We start from the raw sequence: 22,463 nt of genomic DNA, 5'->3' as shown, positions 1-22,463 counted from the left end.
AATTTAGACTTATTCATCATTTATCCTATCCAAAAGGTACATCAATTAATGATGGGATTTCTTCTGTGAATACAAGTGTCCATTATGCTACCATACGAGATGCCATTCACTTTATTAAACTTGCTGGCCCAGGTTGTTTTTTAGCCAAAACAGATGTTAAAAATGCATTTAGAATAATTCCAATTCACCCCCGTGACTACCATCTTCTCGGTATAAAATGGAATGGAAGTTATTATTATGATCGCTGCATGCCAATGGGTTGTGCCAGTTCATGCAAAACTTTCGAAATTTTCAGTACCTCGGTTGAATGGATTGCCCAAAAGAAGTTTGGCATTCAAAAGATTCTTCATTTACTTGATGATTTCCTGATTGTTGCCCCATCTGATTCACTTTGCCAAAAACAGTTGGATATTTTCTTAAGTTTATGTCAGTATTTAGGGATTCCCATAGCACCGGGTAAAACTTGTGGCCCCTCAACCGTCCTTTCATTTGCTGGTATTGAACTTGATACCGTTCAGTCTGAAGCTCGTTTGCCTCAAGATAAGCTTAACAAATGTACTGAGCTCATCTCCAATTTCCTCCATCGCAAGAAGGTATCTTTGCAAGAATTACAGTCATTAATAGGCCTTTTAAATTTTGCATGCTCTGTTGTTCTACCCGGTCGGGCCTTCCTACGAAGGCATATCGACCTTACTATTGGCATTAAAGCAGCTCATTACCGCATCAGACTTTCGGGCGAAGCAAAAGAAGATATGAGGGTTTGGTTGTCCTTCTTGTCATCATTCAATGGCAGATCCTTCTTCCTTGATGATATTTGGCATAGCTCAGATAAGCTTAATTTATTCACTGATGCAGCCGGTTCGCTTGGTTTTGGGGCCATTTTTCAAAACCACTGGTGCTATGGGAAATGGCCTGTGCATTGGCTACATAAGAATATTGCTTTTCTTGAATTTTATCCAATTGTTTTGAGTCTCCACTTATGGGGTCATCTGATACGTAATCGCTGCATTTTATTTTTTACGGATAATGAAGCCCTAGTTTACATCATTAACAAACAATCCTGTCGTGACAAATCTTTAATGTCCTTTGTCCGAAAGCTGGTTTCAGTCTGCTTGAAGTACAACATTGTTTTTAAGGCTAAGCATATCCCTGGGGTCCACAACAAGTTAGCAGATTCTTTATCTCGATTGCAGATTCCCATCTTCAAGCAGCTGGCCCCTGCTTACATGAACCCCTGTCCATCGGAGATTCCTCACCATCTGCAGCCCCAGCATTGGCAGCTATAGTTTCTAAGCTTATGCATGCAAGCCTTCAGCCAGCCTCAATACCTACTTATAAGAGGGCATGGGCACTTTTCAACCAATTTCTCTACGATGTATTTCAGTCCACAATGTTTTCACTCCCAATCCCACCACCTACATTAGCACTTTTCATAGCCTATTTGTTCGATAAGCATTATGCCCCTTCCTCCGTGAACACCTTCGTTTCTGCTCTGGGGTACTCGCATAAGCTCGCGGGTTTTTCTGACCCAGGAAAAGTTTTCTACATTGTGCAAACATTGAAAGGATATCGAAAGATTGGCCACCGCTTGGACTGCAGATTACCAATTACTCTTAATAAACTGCATAGAATATTAGATTCTGCTTCTCATATCACTGGGTCACAGTATCGGATAACCTTATTTCGAGCAATGTGTTCTCTCGCATTTTTTGCATTTTTAAGAGTGGGTGAAATTACTGCAACACGGGCTTCTGCCGCCCCTTTGCAAATTCATCAACTCACTAAGCTTCTTAACCCTGCTAGAGAAGTGGTGGGCATAAAGCTTACATTTCATGATTTCAAGCATAACTATAATCAACGCCCATTTTCCTTAGTAGTCAATCGTCAGAATAACCACTGCCCAGTTCAGTTAATACTTGATTATCTTGCATTACGAGGCAATGCTGCAGGTGCTATTTTTCTCACCATTCAAGGGAACCCAGTACCCAGGGTTTTGTTCGCAGACCTACTCTGTCAAACTATTAAATATTGTGGGCTTGACCCCTCCTGTTACAAGGGACATAGTTTTCGCATAGGAGCTGCATCATATGCTGCAGATCGTGGTTTTTCCGATGCTCAGATCCGTATTCAAGGGCGTTGGAAATCCAATGCATTTCTTAAGTATATCCGAGTATCTACTGTATCTACTTGATTTGTTTAGATGTCGTTGGAGGCTGACTTGCAAGGGCAGCAGTCTTATTCACCACCACAGCATTACTTATAGTTTTGGTTAATTAATTTTTATTCATGTAATTTGGTTACATGTATGCAGGAATTTGAGCGGAATTGTCTTGCAAGGGCAGCAGTTGCGTTCAACTTACAGCCGCATTTTATCTATTTCAGTACAACCATAGTTTAATAGTAGGTTTAGGCTTAGGGCCATGTACCAAGGGCATTAGCCCACCCCCCCCCCCCCCTTCCTTTTTCATTTCACCATTTTTGTATTCCTAAAGCATTTGACTTGCTTGAGTGAGGCTGTCTCGCAAGGGCAGCAGTCTCACTTATCTCGTTAATTGTTGGCTCGTAAATCCTTAACTCTTGTTTGATCACTTGACGTAGGGACTGTCTCGCAAGGGCAGCAGTCTCATGCATCTCTACATTAGGTCAGTATTGTTGATATTATTTTATATTAAGTATATGCTTTGTTACAAATTTTACTGGGTTGAATGGGGCTGACTTGCAAGGGCAGCAGTCTCCTTCCTCTCGGCAATTTTATGCTCACTTTATCTGTTCAACTGATATTGAGAATTGCGGCTGTTTTTCAAGTGCAACAGTCTTGCTTATCTCATTTTAGTATATTGGCACCTTGTCGCTGTTTTCATTATATTTCCATGGCCATGTTTTTAGGACCATATTTAATCTCCCACCTTTAACATACCTTTTGTAAGTTATTGAATTTAATCATGTTGCAATTTGGTCATCAATGCGTATTTTGTACATAGGGTGCTGCATTTCCCTTGGGTGGGGCGGCATCATGTCAATTGTCATGATGCTTTGGCGTTTTGGTTGCCCTCACCTTTACTGGGCAAAATCATTAATAGTTAATTCAGGACAGTAGTAGTCCTTTCGCTGATGTTGTAATGAGGTGGCTATGGGCCTTTGTTCATAGCCATACATTAGTTCAATTTATATAAAAAATAAAAGGGGCTATGAGACTTTTGCTCATAGCCATTTTCACCAAATCATGGTTTGTTTTGTTATCCTTTGCCCAGCAAACTGAGCCCGGGACATGCAGCACACAGCAATAATATTTATGTTAGTAGGGGTGAAGACATAAAGGGAATATTTGTTTACAAATAGGATTTTATGTCTTCAATCCGATCTGTTGTTTGTCTTTTTATTCAGTACTGAAGTTTCTTTAGGAATTTTGTTGTATTGTGTGACATAATGTCACGATACCAGGGTCACGGGCTGGGGCCCTGACAATCTATATTGTACCACCCTCTAGCGTTCATGACCTTTGCACCAAGACACGCACCACGTTCGTCAGTGGATTACTTCTGAACGAATTCAGCCGCCTTTTATTTTTCCCACCCGCCCTGTGGCCCTGTCCTCTTTTCCTAGTCCTGTGTTTTGGTTGCCCTCACCTTTACTGGGCAAAATCATTAATAGTTAATTCAGGACAGTAGTAGTCCTTTCGCTGATGTTGTAATGAGGTGGCTATGGGCCTTTGTTCATAGCCATACATTAGTTCAATTTATATAAAAAATAAAAGGGGCTATGAGACTTTTGCTCATAGCCATTTTCACCAAATCATGGTTTGTTTTGTTATCCTTTGCCCAGCAAACTGAGCCCGGGACATGCAGCACACAGCAATAATATTTATGTTAGTAGGGGTGAAGACATAAAACAAGTTTTTGTTGCTTGTTTTCTTATACAGTCACACCTTCTGTTGTAGTTTGGAAGATAAAAGGGGGATGGAAGGTACCTAGGTTAGAGAACCAGGGTCTTCAAGTACAATCATTGTCGTTGCCTTGTCGCCGGTGGAGCTCTTCCAGAAGACAAAGTGGATTACATATTTTTTTTTATTTTGTTGACGCACTGACTGACGAGTATTCCTCCACCCCCCTCGCCAAGTAAAAAGGAAAATAGGTACACACACTTCCTGATACTTAATTACTTATGAAGTAGGTGCGGCCACTAAGATCACAGAGAGCGATAGTTAACACAACCCTTTCAATTAACGTTGTTTGATGAGAGCTTCGAGCCATTTTGACAAGACTGACCACGTTTAATTAAAATAGCTGACTACATACGATTTTAGTCACTTTGTGGAGACGGATGCCAGATAAAGGCTCTTCTCTGTAAATCCATGGTTCTTCTGTCTCACTCTTGTTGTGTGGAGCTTCATTTTGTATAATACTTGCCCATAGAGGCTTTCACTAGTTTGTACACAGGGTCGTTTGTAATAATTACAACGCAGTAATATGTACAAAGAGGAAAATACAGTAGATCAAATACATTCGAGAATAATCTGCATTTCTTATACAATTATTACTACTACGCCAGACTGAACTCCCACTTGAGGCTTTTTTTGCGGTTTCTGAACACTGACTCAATCAATCCAGATTTCTGCATCTTTCTATTGCTCTGTTTTTGTTAGTGCATGAAATTTACGCAGATTTGTATATTTGATTACGTGATCTCGTTTTGGGATTTTCGATTTCGCCTGTTTAAATATGTGTACAAAGCGGATTATTAAAGGATGAAGTTTGCGGCGCACAGATCGAGGAAGGTACACCAGTACCAAAGGTTTTGTTTCCTTTGTATATTGAAAATACGGAGAGAAGTCTCCCCTAAAATTTTCTTCTTGAGTGTCTTGGAGTCATCAGCATTAGTAATAACAGTAACAAAGAATATCTTATAAAAAGCTCCGCAGAGTGGTTTTCAAGGAGCTTCTGGATTGAATATTAATTACGATAACAACAGTGCATCAATACAAAATTAACAACAATAACCGAGAATTGAATAAAAATAATAAATACAATATAGAAAGTTGATAAAGTAACTGATAAACTGGAAAAAAAAGTAGATTAGACTCACAGTTCAAAAAATCATTACTTAGGCTGTGAGCCAGTAACAGTTTTGCTAAATGTGAAATATAATTTTTCAATTCTTTGTATAACTTTCAACTCGTGTACGTGCGGTTGGGAATCCTTCTGCGATAGAGGACCGGACTGCTAACATCTTAAATCTGCGAACGGGACTTTCGGCGTGATGCTCAACGAGTTTTCCTAAAAATTCTGAAAAGGTCTCTGAAGAATCTCTTGACGGAGACGAAACGCCGCGTCAGACCAGTTACGAACATTTCACAAGTATTTGACATTTTTTCAAATCTTTTTATAAATTTAACCGTTTTTGCAAATGAAAAATATTTTAGTCCGTATCAAGTGTTTCACTCCATTGCGAATATCTCGTATTCTCCAACAGTACAGAAACGGATTGATGGATGATGAGACTAGGACAAGCGCGATCGACACATCCGAAGCTATGAAGAGAAATTCAAAGTTATACTCTACTACAGCACGCAATAAGTAGAGACAAGTTGAGGGGAGAAAGCAAAAATAAAACAGTATTAGTATGTAGAAAATTGTATAAACCGACTCTTTGTATTTTTTAAGGTCGATAGCCGATTGGCCAAAATTGTGTGCATGGTTATTCGCTTGAACTTGGTTTTGATGTTGGCGAACTGATCGGGAATACTTTGAAATAGCCTAAGGATGTTACTCCGAAACAGAATACAGCGAGGCATTCTGTAAAAATTTCAAAGTCGTTGGGAACGCACTTGTCTTGTCGAAAACGTCGAATTAACGCAGCTACTGAAATTGGAACAGGCGCCAACATCAGTAGGCACAATATAACACATACACGGTGCACGGTGAGAAGCGACGAACGAGCCATATGAAGCCATCTTTCAACGGACATGAACGTCATGATTAAAAACGTTACCCAACAAAAGTATACTCCAAAGAACTGTACAACGTGGCTGCTGCAGAACCAGATCGTGTATTTTTTATGCAGTATAATGTAAGTTAGTTTGTAAACAAGGTAAAGTGGCTCGCCGATAAGTCCGGTTAAAAAATCAGTCAGTGCCAAGCCACAAAGAAGAACGTAAAAAGGCGTCCTGAGCGTCTGGTTCATCCAGATCGCGGCCATGATTAACAGGTTCCCCAGAACTGCCACAAGAGAAGAGCATCCAACAACAACTGAAGTCATGAAGGGAAGGAAAGTGTAAATGGGTCCCGATTTTGGATCCTTAAATAAGTCAGATTGCTCCTCCTCACGAAAGGACAGCATGGATGAATTGTTCAGCCTAGACCACATGTTCAAGGTTCGGATTTTTGTTCAATTTGTTGAAGAAATGTTCCTTTTCGCTGGATAGATATGCACAATGCAAACCAAATTTCACTGCCACACACGTCACCTGCCGTAGAAGTAGAAGACTTTTTAATTAAGTTGCTGTCAGTGGTGCAATTATTGTTTTAATCAACGAAAACTATTTCAGGCGAAGGGTACACACTGAGGGAACTTCATATATCATTGCTGTCAAATCAAACTGAAATAAGTTTAATGTTTTATTTTCTACATGGTTCGCTTTCATTTGTTTCTCTGATTGAATTAATTAATTAGATAGTCCTTGTCAACTGTAGACTGCCTGGTACGGCGAAGCAACGATTATTGTAACATAGGTGTACGGACGTGCTTTCCACTCCATAAATATCCCCTTTAGCTATTTATTCCCTTCACGAAGCCTTTCCTAACCGCTTTGTGGAAATTCACCGCATATAAACTACGAAAACATTAACAGAAACTTAAAAGTACATAAAAGATAATTAATTTTATTTCATTGCCGCATAATTTGCTTGGTTGCCACCACGCAAGACTTCAAAGAAACAAACCTTGATTAATTTTCGAGTCTGCTAGATTTATTAAAAGATGATGCTTCGATAACCCATGGATTCCTTGTGATTTACGTGTCTCCAATAACTCTCCTAGCAGCTGAAATGTTTTATAAAGCTACGGTAAAGTTCAGTTTAAATCTTCCTACGTTTTTTCTTAGTTTTTTTTTAAAAACAATATAAAATTTTTGTTTATATTTCATTGTTATCAACATTAACGCCTGGAAGTCATTTTGATTGTCTCTAAAGACAAAGGAAGGACAACACTACGAAATTAAAAAAAGCCCATTCTAAACAGGCGGGAAATATTTAACACTGAACGGCATTTGCATGTGGAATTAAAAAGCATGAAATCAAGACAATATAAGAAATTCACCTGTTTAATTATTTCTAAAACCTATAGGAAAGTAACCTTAAAAAGTATTTTATTCACTTTCTCTACACTTTCGGAGCTTCCAGCTGTAATATTCCATCCGATCTAGTGGCAGTAAATACTTAATGCAAATATAAATAACAATGGTTGTATAATATTATTACCAAACACAAACTTTCCACCTTCATTTGTTGACATCTCTTTTCTCAATCAACAACGGTGATATTGTGATTTCCAAGGTTCCGAGCGGCGATAACCTTTCCTGGAAATGTCCGCCAACAACACAACATTTCATTTTTCGCCACCAAATAATCTTTGCCAGCCTAATCATGGATCGACAGACGGTGGTGAAAAAATGGACTCTTACATCTACGCATCATCGTTGTCGTCTTCTATCATCATCGCTGTTTTGTCACCGGTGGCTGTGGTTGGAAATGCGTTGATTTTGGCAGCGATTTGGAGGAGGAATTTCCAGAGAACACCTTTCAAAGTTCTTCTGAGTGGATTAGCGTTTACGGATTTTTCTACTGGTCTCATCGCCCAACCATTCACCGCTTTCACAGAATTGCGTTACCTGGCGCTAGATTGCAGAAATTTTAGCAACCGACCATTGAGTTTAATAACAATGGACGCCATTGGAGATGCCAGCGCAACTTATTTTATCTCCAGCACGGCTATTATTATAACACTGATAGGAGTAGAAAGATGGCTGCACATGACTGGAAGGTCTTTGGTGACATCATCTCGTGGATATATTATCGTTATCGTACTATTGGCCATTCCGATTCCCGTTGTAGTTTTTAGAGCAATAGAAACCATAAAGGGGAATCCTGCATTTGAATTCAATACTACGATAATGGCGGCAGCATTGCTTTGCCTTTCGACCACTTCTGTTGCGTATTTCAAGGTCCTTCGAATTATTCGTCGCCATCGACAGCAAGTTCGAGCGGATGAGCGATCTCAACATTTTGGTCAAGCGGCGATAAACTTGGAGAAGTACAAGAAGTCCGTGTCCACAATACTGTACGTTCTAGCCCTGTTTTATGGCTGTTTCGTGCCTTTTATTATTTCCACTGGGATGTATGTCTATGTAGGTGGTGACGAATCACGTGGAGTATCAGTGGCATTGGATATCACGACCACGCTTTTATTTTTATCTTCGTCCCTCAACCCGTGTCTTCTTCTCTGGAGAATGAATGATGTTCGGAGTGGAGTGAAACAATTATTCTGCCCTGAACATTTGACAGAAATGTAAAGTTGCAGATAGGCATATTTCATAGCTAGGATTATGATGATTAAACGTAAAAGAAATAAAAGTGCGACAGTTTGAAAACGATATCTAAACGTCTGGGCTGTTCTTTTCTTCAGTCGATTTCTGTTTTAAAATGCGCCACGAAAATACTTGAGGACTTCGGCGCTTTTATTCAGTTAGCAAACTTTGCAGTTCTTATTGATAGTATTTAATTTAATGTACTCCCAACAAGATAAATATTTGAATCAAATATTGAAAATGACTTAATGTCCAAACTTTTATGCCAGGTGATTTGATCTACTAGGACATGGATAGCAGTAACCGAACAAGCGCATGTAATAAGGAGAAGACTGTAATTTAAATCTTCCATTTGGTTCATTAAACTTGAATCGCTAAGACATTAGTAGCACTGATTAAATGCAGATGTAATAAACTGAATTCGTTTTTTCCTTCAAATTGTGATTGCCAATATGATGCTAAAACTTTCGAATCTGAAAGGGGAGAATGAGGCAATGTCGACAGGAGCAAAACAGAAACTGATTAATTTCCTTTTTGGACTTGATTGCTTTAAAACACCATTGTAGACATTGCAGTGTGTGGCCGTGTATGGCTGCTGATTGCAGGGATTTGAGCAACAGACCATATAGACGCCACTGGAGATTACAGTGCAGCTTATTTTATTCCCATTACGTACTGTCCCGTCGTTTGGAAGTTGAAAGAATAAGGAATTTAATTTCACATAACATTTATTTCATACATCTTAGTTCAGCTAGTAATGCCGGTGAACATGTAGCATAAACATTAATCTTTACATTGTAACATCTTCTGCCAGGTAAGTGACAACAGAATTGCAGTTTAATGTAGAGACATAACTTTTGTCATTTAGTACTTTTTGGTCAATATCAAGATTTTGCATCCAGAGTCCAGTCAAAGAAATTGGTTACTGAATAGTCACCAGATGAGACTCAAGGGGAATGAATTTTTTCACGAAAATCTAGAAATTTCTTATCCATTCAAATCCCCCAGTCTTGCCTCACAACTATTCATGATCACTGACCAATCATGACAAAGAGTAAATTACATCACTTAATATTACAATCACTTCCCACACTGCCAACTGAAATTTTCTTCTTCAAAGCAACCACAATCACATGTAATCAGTACATATTCGTTTTATGCAAATAAAGCAGTTGCAACTATAACAAATATTGTACTTTCTGAGTTTCAATTAATGATTACAATGGAAGGTACGGGGGGGGGGGGGGGGGGAGGGAGGAGGAAAAAGATGAGCTACATGTATGTGTACCATCTTCTGAGAACTCTCTGTTAAATATCATTTGCAAAGTATAGTACACTTTTACTAACCCTTTCACTACCAAAATAATTTCTAATGGTGCATCCCTAGCGTCCTGCTAATATGCACAGAGTGGGTGTGATCACACAACGCCCACAAGGGTCGGACTATTCAAAGGGCACACTTTCCTCTTAATCACTATCATAAAGAGGGAGACAATTCATACTAGTTCTAGCTGCCTTAGCAAATTTTTTCACTTCAAATCAACTGTCATCCCAGCCCTAGCTTCGCGAGGTTTTGTGAGTCACGTATTAAATTTTTAGTTAATTAATTCTCATGAAAGTTGAACAACGGATGCATATGACCCAAAGATCCTTGGTGACGTCGTATCCTGGCTTGTTGCCTTAAACGTGCCCATTCCTCATTTCAATTCCTGATGTACTTTTTAGGGCAATCGAAATCATGAAGGGTAACCCTGAATTTGAGTTCAATATTCAATTATATCAACAGCAACTCTTTGCCTTTTAGCCTTTTAGTTGCGTATTTTAAAGTTATTCGAATTATTCGTCGCCATCAACAACAAGTCCAAGCAGATCGTGCACGGCCACATAAGTTTTCTCGACGGAAGAAGAACTTGGAGAGGTCTCTGTTACGCCACAAAATGTAATAACTGACACAAAATGTAATAGTAACGCAAAATGTAATAACTTTTGACACAAAATGTAATAGTAACGCAAAATGTAATAACTTTTGACACAAAATGTAATAGTAACGCAAAATGTAATAACTTTTGACGCAAAATGTAATAACTTTGTTAACGCAAAATGTAATAACTTTTGACGCAAAATGTAATACCAGGAAGTAACGCAAAATGTAATAGTATTTTCAGTCGGTCTTTACAGTATGTTTGGAGGGGAGGAACACAGCATCTGCGATGTTGCGTTTTACCTGGAGGTTGACTTTGATTATTTGTCTGCAAATATTTGATTTCTGCCGAGCTTCACTGAGGATCAAAGGATTATCCAAGTGACAAATCTGTTTTGAAACTGAACTAAACGAAGATAGTTTTATTGCGAATCACCAGACATTGTTGTTTTCAAACCAACGGAGCAACGAACAGTAACAAAAAAAGTTCTTTACATGTCAAACAACAATTAAAATGCTTTTAACAGAAACTTCAACTCTTTAGTTATAGAGATTTGTCAGTACATAATCTAACGATGAACCGCTGTCTTTGATCCAATCGTCCACAATCTGAAAGCCCTCAGTCATACACATAACTTAACTATAACTGAACCTTTAGCATCTTAAACTTAAATTTTAACTACCAGTGCAACTGGCTGAACCGGCAAGGAAGACAGATTAATTTTTTTCCAGTCAATTTTTGATACTGCAAACCATCCTAAGCCGCAAGCAACAAGGCTTATCCAGGTGTTTGCCCAGTTACTAGAGTTAATAAGTTGCCTTAATGCAATTACTGCACCACTGTTCTTTCCTTTCATTTTTATAATCCTCCGCAAGCTGACGTGGCGTATATCGGAATAGTCTTCTAACCCTGGAATGTAAATCTGGGGAAGGGGAACACTGTCCACAACTCGCTGAAAAAATCTTGAAACAGCCCTTAGAGTCTGACGCATTTGTGGAGATGTCTTCAATGTTGCTTTAATAACTTTTCCTAAAACATCCGGATTAAGGTAAGGAACACTTTCAGCTTCGTCTACCTTTTCGTGCGCTTGCGTTTCGCAATTTTTATCTCTGGCGTCGTCATCATCATCGTCGTCTTTCTCAGTTTCTCTATTGCCATGCGGGACCTCTGCTTCGTCCATGAGAGAGTGGGAAACATTTAGCTCGTTTGCAGCTTTTGTCTCTTGTCTATCGTCCACCAAACACACGTAATGCTCCCTAGCTCCTTCTGCAAAATGGCCTAAATAAAAGGTGGCAATTGGACACCCATTCACAGGGGTAACTGTCTGGGTAGCCAAAGTACCGAGTGTGGAGTAGATTACAAGCTGCACGTTAAATAGATTAGCTATGGCTTGCAGGGTTATATGGTCGCCATAAGTTCCATTACGTGCCATTGATTGTAGATACTGCGTCCATGGTACCCCAGAGAAAAATTCTAATGGAGTACCATCTGCAGAGTTTGGATTTGATTCTAGAAACAACACTATCTCCTTTCTTAATGTTTTTGCTGACCGGAACATGCCCATTTTCATAAGTTCATGGCATACTGCAGAAAACTGACAGTTGCCGTCTTTGGCAACTGTCAAAGCTAATTAAGAAATGAATCTTAGACTGCATGTCGGTGAATTTCTTTCTTTCATTTGAGAAAGGAATAAAGTGTTTTTTTCTGTGTTTCTTCTTGCTGCTTTGCGGGCAAGTTTTTTCTTTTCATGTTCTTTATTCATTGTTGTGCTTGTTATATCATTGACGGAAATCCATTTTCTTAAGGTATTTGAAGACTTGGCCGGATATGTAAATTTCACTTTGTATTTGCAAGTGCGCAAATTCCCTTTAAGTACTCTAGATGGTAAGACACATCTCTTACTACATAACTTCTTCGCCGTCGGGTAACGAATAAGAACCTTTTCTCCAATGTCATAAGCTGATGGAAGATTGTTCCTCAGTCCTTTTTTAATCATCCGAGTCTCGCATCTCTTACTGGCCAATGCGGCGGCCTTGCGAATTCTCGTTATTTGTAGTTCATGGGACTTGTAATCTTTAGGAACCGACAACGTCAATCGTTCGTACTCTTCTTCGTCAACGTTCCATTCTTGTGCTGTAGAGGCCCCTGGTATATAATTTTTTCTGAAGGGTTTCCGTCCGTAATACACTTCAAAGGGGACTTCCAAGGTAACTCCTCCTTTGGTTCACAATTCAAAGTTCTTGCATAATCCGGTAAGCATTTTACCCAGTTAACCCCAGTCTTGCTCATAGACAATAAGTCATACATCACCCTCTTCTTAAACGATCTGTGGGACCGTTCGATTTTTCCCTGTGATTGTGGGTGGTATGGACGCCCTTTAATTATTTTAATACCGAGTTTACTGCACAATTTTTTTAACCGCACCGTCGAATTCCCGTCCCTGATCATGTTGAAGGACACGGGGAGGACCATGCTCTTTGTAAATTGTAGACATTGCCTTTGCGATCGAGCTGCTTCTTTTTCCTTCCAGTGGAACAAGCCAGTGGTACCGGCTAAACACATCCAGTAATGACAGCACATATTTAAAGGCTCTTCCCCTTCTCTTTACAGGAGTACTTTCCATACTTTAGAAGTCCACTTGATGACGGGATTGGACAGTTCTAGCTCGTATTGGCTTTAGAATAGCTTTGTTTTGAAATCGTACGTTTAGCCGTTGATGCAAACGAGACTTTCCAAGCACACATCTTACATCTCTTTCACCCACGCCACTGCATACGTCTTTTAAATGGTGGTAGAGTTTTCTCACACCAGATCCTTTAGTTTCTTTGAAAGTTTTCGCTACTACTTTCGATACAGTTGACTTAAAACTGGCTTACCATCAAAGCATATGTTGCCTCTATGAAGAGATAAATAGCCACGGTTCCGCCAAAAGCGTACGATAGCAGATTTCTTCTTCGTGCTCCTTTGTTGCAATGGGACGTTAAATTCTCCTTTCAGTAGCTCAAGAAAAGTGCTGTATGTCTCGTCGTCAAGTGAAGATATAGCATGTATATCAAGCACATTGTTTGCAATAGTTACAAGAAGAAACGCGGAACACAAGAGAGTTTTCATGGTCGATCTTAGCAGGACATATAATAGCAATGATATTTGTCCAGACAGTAAAGTAACGTGGTATTTAGCTTCAACTTTCTAAACATAAACACCAATCAAAACTGCGTTGCTGGGCAAACTCAAGTTTTTTCCACTGCGGCTCTGAGCCAATCAAAAGTGCGTTGCCCGGCAAATTTGTCATTGTATTTTACCGTGGTAAATGATCCTTTTCCCGTTAGAAATTTGGTGTGGTGCATGTCACCGTACTTTCCCGAGATAAACTTACCATGGAGAATATCCATTGATATGTCAAAAAGAATAAAAAAAGCTCCCATAACATTAAACGTGGTAAATAAATAGGGTTTTTCGATACCCAAGGCAAGAAAGGCAATCACGATATTTCATTTGAAACCAACACGAAGCCGCAACAAAAAAATGTTAATTTAAACAAGCCTCTTTTGCTTCGCGCTATTGTTGATATATCAGATTTCACGTTAAGATGGAAGTTACAGGAAAGAGAAGAAGAATTTCTTCAGCTTCCTCAATTCATGTTACCAGTCACTCCCCCCGCCACCACCACAACTTGGAAAATGTTCCGCCGTCCTTGGTAACATTAAATCTTGCCATATTGCCAGCGATTATTTCCCCTACAGCTATTGTAGCTCGAATGAAGCCGTAAGAGCGACTAATTTACCATAATAAACAATTCACGTGTAACCGCATGTTACAACGGTAAATTTACCGCGGCTTTATTTAGCGTGGGAAATGACTTTTAAAATGGTCAATCATCGCGTACTTCTTTTTTGATGCAATTTGAATCAGCAGAAATCAAATATCTGCAGAAAAATAATCAAAGTCAACCTCCGGGTAAAATGCAGCATCGCAGATGCTGTGTTCCTCCCCTCCCAACATACTGTAAAGACCGACTGAAAATACTATTACATTTTGCGTTACTTCCTGGTATTACATTTTGCGTCAAAAGTTATTACATTTTGCGTTAACAAAGTTATTACATTTTGCGTCAAAAGTTATTACATTTTGCGTTACTATTACATTTTGCGTCAAAAGTTATTACATTTTGCGTTACTATTACATTTTGTGTCAGTTATTACATTTTGTGGCGTAACAGGTCTCTTTTATTTCTGTTTCAGTTGCTTTTTGTTATCTCTACTGAGTTGTATGTCAGTTCAAGTAGTAGTGAAGGATCTCTCGAAGTATCAGTTTCATTAGAGGTGCCGATGATACTTCTGTTTGTGTCTTCTTTTATCAACCCGGGTCTTCATTGATGTTAGGAAAGGAGCCAAACAATGATTTCGTTCCAACAGCCAAAAGAAATGAAAGTAGATTACATTCTGGTGTCCGTTAATTTTAGTTGCAGATTTATTAGGATTATTTCAAGTTATTCCCACCACCACCAGGTTTTTGTTATTTTGATATATGAATTTGAATTTGTTTCATACTTGTGCCCTGTTTTTCAAATTTTGAGTTATTACGACTTGCGACAAAAAGCCTTTTAACTAAGTTAACCTGGCCTTGTGGTGAACTGTTCTCAATTAAAACTGTGACTACCTGTCCTTGAAAACATCTTTCCGGTCTTGTTTACGACTAGCACTCTTTCTCCTACTCACTTTTTTCTTCAACTTGTAATTCGGCCAAAATCTCTTTAGTACAGTCAGTACAGTACCTCTTTAGTTTCCATTTTTGTATCTTTCCAGTATTTCCTTACTCTTTGTGACAAGTTCCCACAGCTTAGGGTTTAAAAAAAAAATAATAAAACACTGAAAAAAATCGTAAATTTAGTACACTTTAGAAGCACGCAGGTACTCTAATTTTTCTTGCAATAGCGAAAATTAATACTCCCGAAATTCGGCTCCCGAATTTTCGCGAAATTAATTTCGCGCGAAAATTAGTAAGAATAAGGTACATGATAATTGATGACATTACTTATCAAGAGAATATTTCAACGAAAAGCGATGGTTATTTCATGTTTAATAAACAATAAACCGGTAGATAGTGTTTTTCTTGCACTCTGATTGGTGGGAGTCAGTCTGGTGTGGTATAATAACTGTATCAGAGATAGCCGTGGTGTCTACTGTATTTTCCTCCGTATTTCACCGCGTTGTAATGAAGCGATTCTGTTTACTGACTATATACCTTCTTGTTAAAGCCTCTATGGGTTGGTATTATGCAAAATAACGCTCCGCACAGCGAGAGTGCGAAAGACCTGGGCCCGTCTAAAATAATCTTCGCCCAATTGATGGGATAGAAATTATTTGGTTTTTTTAAAGATTTTAAGCAACATTGTACGCACACAGTTTTTAAAACCTGTTATCTTTGTAAATTTAAGAGACAGAATTCTTGAAGAAAGAAAACAAAATCTTTAGAGTTTGACCTACTAATTGAAAACTTGATTAAGATTTTTTTCCTCGCTTTTATCCAGAAGTAGTTTCCGCTTTATTATTCTTCTTCTAATTTTTTTTTATTAAAAATTAAATGAAAATTTCTCGTTATTTCCTCTAGAGACAGTGATAACATCAAAAGATCATCTGGGCATTGGTTTGATAGCCTCCCACGTAGTAGTCTTTTTCCTGGAAGAGGGTTATACGAAATTCTTAACGATTGCATTGGGGGCTACAGTTTGAGTCTTGTGTTTTTGTTTTATCGTTGGAAAAATATGGAGTAAAAGTGCCTTGCAGTGTTCTTAAAAAACGCTGAAGAGCAAAACTTGTCACACTAAGCGGCAAATTATTGAGGTATAAAGATGAACCGCCAATCTACTAGGTTTTCAAGGTTATTAAGTTTTCCAAAAAGTTACTTACAATGAACACCGCCTGCAAATAGCGAGCTTATCTAGGCAGGCGGTGTTAAGGACAATGAACTACTGAAATTTAATTAAAAAACTTAACAATTGACGTTTGGCAGGGACTTTGGAGAAGATGAAACAATGCAATGATAATTTGACAAGCAATAATTAAGCTCAACTCATCAAATGAAAAAAAAAGTCCGTCACTAATTGGTTTGGTTTAAAATTGGACGGTAAATGAAAAAGTATAAGTTTAATTTATGTTTTTCCCCCTGGGCTTCTCCTATAAACTTATCTAGTGAGTGCTGTATAGACTGAGCTCGTTTACTGGGCACAATAATTTTACTCTCACACAAAACATTTGGAGTAAAATGGCTGAGGGAAAGCCCCAAAGCCGCTTTTATTAAAATAACCAATTCATACTTCATATAACATTACAATATGTTAAAAATATTTTGGCCCAGTAAAGGTGAGGGCAACCAAAACGCCCTAACAGTCTTTATGAACATAACAGAGGTGGACTGGTACAAGGGGAGGAGGTGGGAGTTCAAATGAATGTCTTCACTCGATGAAAAAGCTGCGTGAATGCACGACCACGACCGATCGCGAGGTCACCAAGCAAGCATTTCGCCTTGAGGGGTTGTGATGTAATGACCTTCCCCTCCACCCCTATACCGTGTCACGCAATACCAAGTGACTGTAACGAGCAACAAGACCAGAGAGAAAAACATAAAAATTCTATTTGCAGGCAAATATTTTATTTATGTTTTTCCCCCTGGGCTTCTCCTATAAACTTATCTAGTGAGTGCTGTATAGACTGAGCTCGTTTACTGGGCACAATAATTTTACTCTCACACAAAACATTTGGAGTAAAATGGCTGAGGGAAAGCCCCAAAGCCGCTTTTATTAAAATAACCAATTCATACTTCATATAACACTAGTAATAGTTTTCACTAGAGCTGCCCCCGCTTTTGACGATCTGTTTAACACCTGTATATGGTTTTTACTGGATATAAATACTGTGCATACGAATTTTAAAAAAGAAACGTTTGAATATTTATTGAAGTTAACATCCATGTAACTGGTTAGCATATTTATCTGTAAATTTGACATTGAAATCTATAACAGTCATACAGTTTTGTTTTGTGAAACAGCAACGTATTGTATGCATAATTACCTGATATTATCCATAAATCAGTTGATATAAAGGCTGGTTTCCATATGATCGCAGACGATCGCAGTCGTTAAAATCTTTGCGGCTGCGATAATAAACACATTCATAACGTAGACCGTTCCTACAATCGTCGGAACGCACGAGCGTTGAATCGTGGGAGAGAACTCGAGACTTTGGTTTCCATATGATCGCAAAAATCGCAATTGATCGCAGATGATCGCAGACGATCGCAAGAGATAGAACATGGTTCCATCTTCTGCGATCGTCTGCGAAACGCTGCTCGAAGATTTGAACTCGTGGTTTGAAAGGCTGCTAAAGATGCAGAAGATGGCGAAACGTGTCTTCGTGGTTGCAAGACCTTGACACGCTGCTAGAAGATGGCAAAACGCGAACTCGTGGTTGAAATGATGCTAAATGATGGCGAAATGCGAACTCGTGGTTGCAAGACCTTGAAACACTGCTAGAAAGAACTCGAAATGCTGCTAGAGGACGACGAAACGCAAACAGTTGCTCGCAAGACCGTCAAATGCTGCTCGAAGACCTCGTGGTTGCAGAATGACAGCTACCCGACAGCACCTTGCGCGCTTGATGAAATATTACCCGAGACGACAGTGCGCGCCTAGTTTGATCAAATCGAGATTTTTTTCGCATACTAACAAATTTACTTACAGTACTTACTTTCTTACATTTTGAAATTCCTTATGTGTATACACGCGGGGAATCCTAGGGTGCCTCCTTGGGTTTTGGCCTCTGGGCCAAAACCCTGCGGGGGCAATTACAATGTGTTAAAAATGTTTTGGCCCAGTAAAGGTGAGGGTAACCAAAACGCCAAAAGCATCATTATGAAAATGATGATGCTGCCCCACCCTAGGAAATACAGCACTCACAAAAAGTTTGGAAAACGGCTCACATTCGTGCAAAGATACTGGTACAATCGACACTGCCTGATGTAAAGGAAAATATTGAGACTGCTGCCCTTGCTAATCAGTCCAATATAGACCTTGAATTACTGGAGATATGGTACTGCTGCCCCTGCTAATCAGTACCATATGTCCAAGCAAGCAATATGACTAAAACCTACAATGGATAATATAACTGGCGAACATTAACACGGCTAGACAGTTCAAAATAAACCAATGCAACTAAGCAAGGAAACTGAATCAAAGAAAATGGGAAAATATTGAGACTGCTGCCCTTGCTAATCAGTTCAATATAGACCTGGAATTACTGGAGATATGGAAACTGCTGCCCTTGCTAATCAGTTCCATAACCCCCGGCGAGCAATATTACTGGAACATAATATCAGTTACATAATTCCAAGCAAGGAAGAGTATCAAATTATGAATCTCATGATTGTAATGGTTATAGAGAATAACATTAACACTTTAACAGCAGGAGATATGTAGACTGCTGCCCTTGCTAATCAGCCATAAATATCAAGGAAATTGTTATTAAACAACCATAATGAATCAAAGGCTCCTGTGAGCCAACTCGTGAATGCAGATGACACATAGTAATTGAAATTTAGACGGCTACGGAAACTTCCTCAAAAGCTAACAGAAATTATATCTTTGCCCGATTATGTAGCGAAAAATGACCATTCTTGTACTATTAAAATGATTGTCAAATTATTCTGTACAGATTGAATAAGCCGATTATTCTGATGCGCCGATTAAAAAAACTAACGTGTTTTTTTTATTCAAAGTTCATAGGAGCACGCCATGTGCAGCTACGTCATGCAAATTCGTGTCCCCGATAGTCCGGGGCTACTGGATTTCGCGATCGGGCTAGTGGATTCTAACCATCACTTGCCCGATGGGTAAGTGAAGTTTTTTTGGGAATTAAAATTACAAAATTACTGTAGGGCAAGCCGATCTCACAAAGGAAAATATGTTCAACAAAGTATCGCATTACATTTCATGCCCGACATAAATGCGTGAAATTTTTCCTTTGGAGTTCAGTCCACGCAATCCTCAAGTAAAAATAATGAACTATGACAAGCTCTTGCTAAATAAGAATTATTTATCGACCGCGTCCTTTTGCTTTCCCATAAATTTCCAGTTGTAAATTTCGAAAATGAAACATTTTTTCCCTGTGAAGCTGACAAGATCTTAAAGTGTTCATTTCACCAGAAATTTGCATAATTTTGTTTACGACGTCAATGATGCGTGACATGGCACGTTCCGCTTTCGCGTGAAAACTGACAAATTAAATTATTTTTTAATTAAATTATTTCTAAATTAAATTATTTTTAATTCTTAAAAGAAACCGCACTTTGTAGAAAAAAACGAAAAAACCTATAACTTTGCTCAGATTCAACGAAAAATCTCCATTCTTACACTGAAATGATTGTCAAATTATTCTCTACAGAATGAATGAGAGAATTCTGACGCGTCGTGAAAAAAAATTTTCACGTTTTTTTTTTTTCACTAATTGAGTTTACGACCCCGGACTTTCTGAAAAACTGAAAAAAACTTGTAACTTTGCTCAGATTGAACGAAAAATCTCCATTCTTGCACTAAATGATCGTCAAATTATTCTCTACATATTGAATAAGAATTTCCTGATGCGCCGTGAACAACAAATGTTCGCGTGTTTTTTTCCACTAATTGAATTTAAAACTCATTCACTGCGCACGCCCGAAAGTTAACGACAAAACCGACTGATCGACTGATCGACCGACCAAGTCGAGAGTCAGCTATCGCTATAACTCGTTCATTGCGCATGCGCGCATTCACGAGTTAAAAATGATAACAGCCCAATAAGCTTCTCGTAATTACCAACATAGTTAAGAATTCTCACTTGGTAACACTAGGAAACTCGAGAAACATGAAAACTGCTGCCCTGGCGAATCAGTTTCATATGTGTCGAGTAAAAAAGACACGGCAAGCGTAGGTCGTGCAACAAAAATTACTAGGTTGATACTGAAGGGATGCGAATATACCTATGAAAGACATTAGACTTCCATCTGCCCAAGATCCGTATCTGGGTATCAGACAAACCCCGATCTACAGCATAAGAAGCAGCCCCGATCCTAAAACTGTGCCCCTTGTAACGTGCCGGGTTGAGCCCGCAGAATAGTTTCCAAGCCCTTTGGTAAGTAGGAAGGGATGATGGCTGCAGGCTTGATTTCATAAGGGTTGAGACTATATATGGCTGCCAATTCTGAGGCTGCAGATACAGGGGAATCTCTGTTGGGCAGTGATCCATGGGAGTTGGAGCCAAACGTCTAAAAGTCTGTGCCTGTCCGGGTCATTTGGACAGCGGTGATCGAGTCCTGGACCAGAGAACTGCTAGCGGGTAAAGATGCAGTGAATGGGGAGAACCTCAGTTAAAGCGTCTGCGGTTTGAGGGACACCACCCGTACTAGACATGCGGCGCGAAACGTCATCAGCAACCCTAGTAACAAGTTGGTCCAGCAACTCAGGAGGAAGGGCAGTTGCCGCCGGAGACACCTCGGCAGCTGCGGGTTCCAAATGGACATCCTCGGTGCTTGAGGCCACTGCAGCTGGTTGTCGGCCTCTCTTCTGCCTTTTGGCCACAGGCGGTTGAGCAGAAGCGGCTGAAAGCCTGGTGGAACGTTTAGGTGGCATGACTGCAAAGAGAACTTAAATAACGGCAGAAACTGAAGCACTGTAAACAATAAAATTAAGGATGGAATCGTAACTAAATAACTAAATAAAATAATAGTAATCAGTGAGCAGGGACAAGCCATGTCAGACAAAAAGTCGACGTACCAGCAAGCCCTATAAAGGCCCCAAAAGAAAACAGAGGGCAAAGCCTCAGAGGCAAAATTAACACAACCTTGAGGGCGAAGCCTCGAAGGTAAATGAAACAACCTTGAGGGCGAAGCCTCGGAGGTAAATAAAACAACCTTGAGGGCGAAGCCTCGAAAGAAAATAAAACAACCTTGAGGGCGAAGCGTCAAAGGTAAATAAAACAACCTTGAGGGCGAAGCGTCAAAGGTAAATAAAACAACCTTGAGGGCGAAGCCTCGAAGGTAAATAAACCAACCATGAGGGCGCCGCCTCGAAGGTAAATAAAACAACCTTGAGGGCGAAGCCTCGAAGGTAAATAAAACAACCTTGAGGGCGAAGCCTCAAAGGTAAATAAAACAACCTTGAGGGCGAAGCCTCGGAGGTAAATAAAACAACCTTGAGGGCGAAGCCTCGGAGGTAAATAAAACAACCTTGAGGGCGAAGCCTCGAAGGTAAATAAAACAACCTTGAGGGCGAAGCCTCAAAGGTAAATAAAACAACCTTGAGGGAGGTAAATAAAACAACCTTGAGGGCGAAACCTCGAAGGTAAATAAAACAACCTTGAGGGCGAAGCCTCGAAGGTAAATAAAACAACCTTGAGGGCGAAGCCTCGAAGGTAAATAAAACAACCTTGAGGGCGAAGCCTCAAAGGTAAATAAAACAACCTTGAGGGCGAAGCCTCGGAGGTAAATAAAACAACCTTGAGGGCGAAACCTCGAAGGCAAATAAAACAACCTTGAGGGCGAAACCTCGAAGGTAAATAATGATAATAAAAACCTTGAGGGCGAAACCTCGAAGGTAAATAATAATAACAACCTTGAGGGCGAAGCCTCGAAGGTAAATGATAATAATAATAATCAGTGGGGAGGGACAAGCCATGTCAGACAAAAAGTCGACGCACCAGCAAGCCCTATAAAGGCCCAAAAGAAAACAGAGGGCAAAGCCTCAGAGGCAAAATTAACACAACCTTGAGGGCGAAACCTCGAAGGTAAATAAAACAACCTCGAGGGCGAAGCCTCGAAGGTAAAGAAAACAACCTTGAGGGCAAAACCTCAACCGTAAATAATGATAATAACCTTGAGGGCGAAACCTCGAAGGTAAAGAAAACAACCTTGAGGGCAAAACCTCGAAGGTA

At 39.5% G+C, this 22,463-nt stretch overlaps 2 protein-coding genes across 2 annotated transcripts; both read left to right on the top strand.

The window, feature by feature from the left end:
- The first annotated feature begins 752 nt into the window (after nt 1-752).
- Nucleotides 753-3,792, top strand: LOC146472281 (uncharacterized). Its single transcript, XM_085119537.1, has 2 exons — nt 753-858; nt 1,143-3,792. The coding sequence occupies exons 1-2, from the start codon at nt 753-755 to the stop codon at nt 2,189-2,191; spliced, it is 1,155 nt and encodes a 384-aa protein (XP_084975663.1). The 3' UTR covers nt 2,192-3,792.
- Nucleotides 3,793-7,579: 3,787 nt separating this feature from the next.
- Nucleotides 7,580-8,566, top strand: LOC146472280 (histamine H2 receptor-like). Its single transcript, XM_085119536.1, has one exon. It carries the CDS (start codon nt 7,580-7,582, stop codon nt 8,564-8,566), a length of 987 nt encoding a protein of 328 aa, XP_084975662.1.
- The last annotated feature ends 13,897 nt before the right edge of the window (nt 8,567-22,463 follow it).

This window comes from Pavona decussata, unplaced genomic scaffold (assembly GCF_977016875.1).
Source record: "Pavona decussata unplaced genomic scaffold, jaPavDecu1.1 SCAFFOLD_100, whole genome shotgun sequence".
In the NCBI taxonomy this organism is placed as follows: Eukaryota; Metazoa; Cnidaria; class Anthozoa; order Scleractinia; family Agariciidae; genus Pavona; species Pavona decussata.
This window is presented reverse-complemented; position numbering and strand designations above follow the sequence as displayed.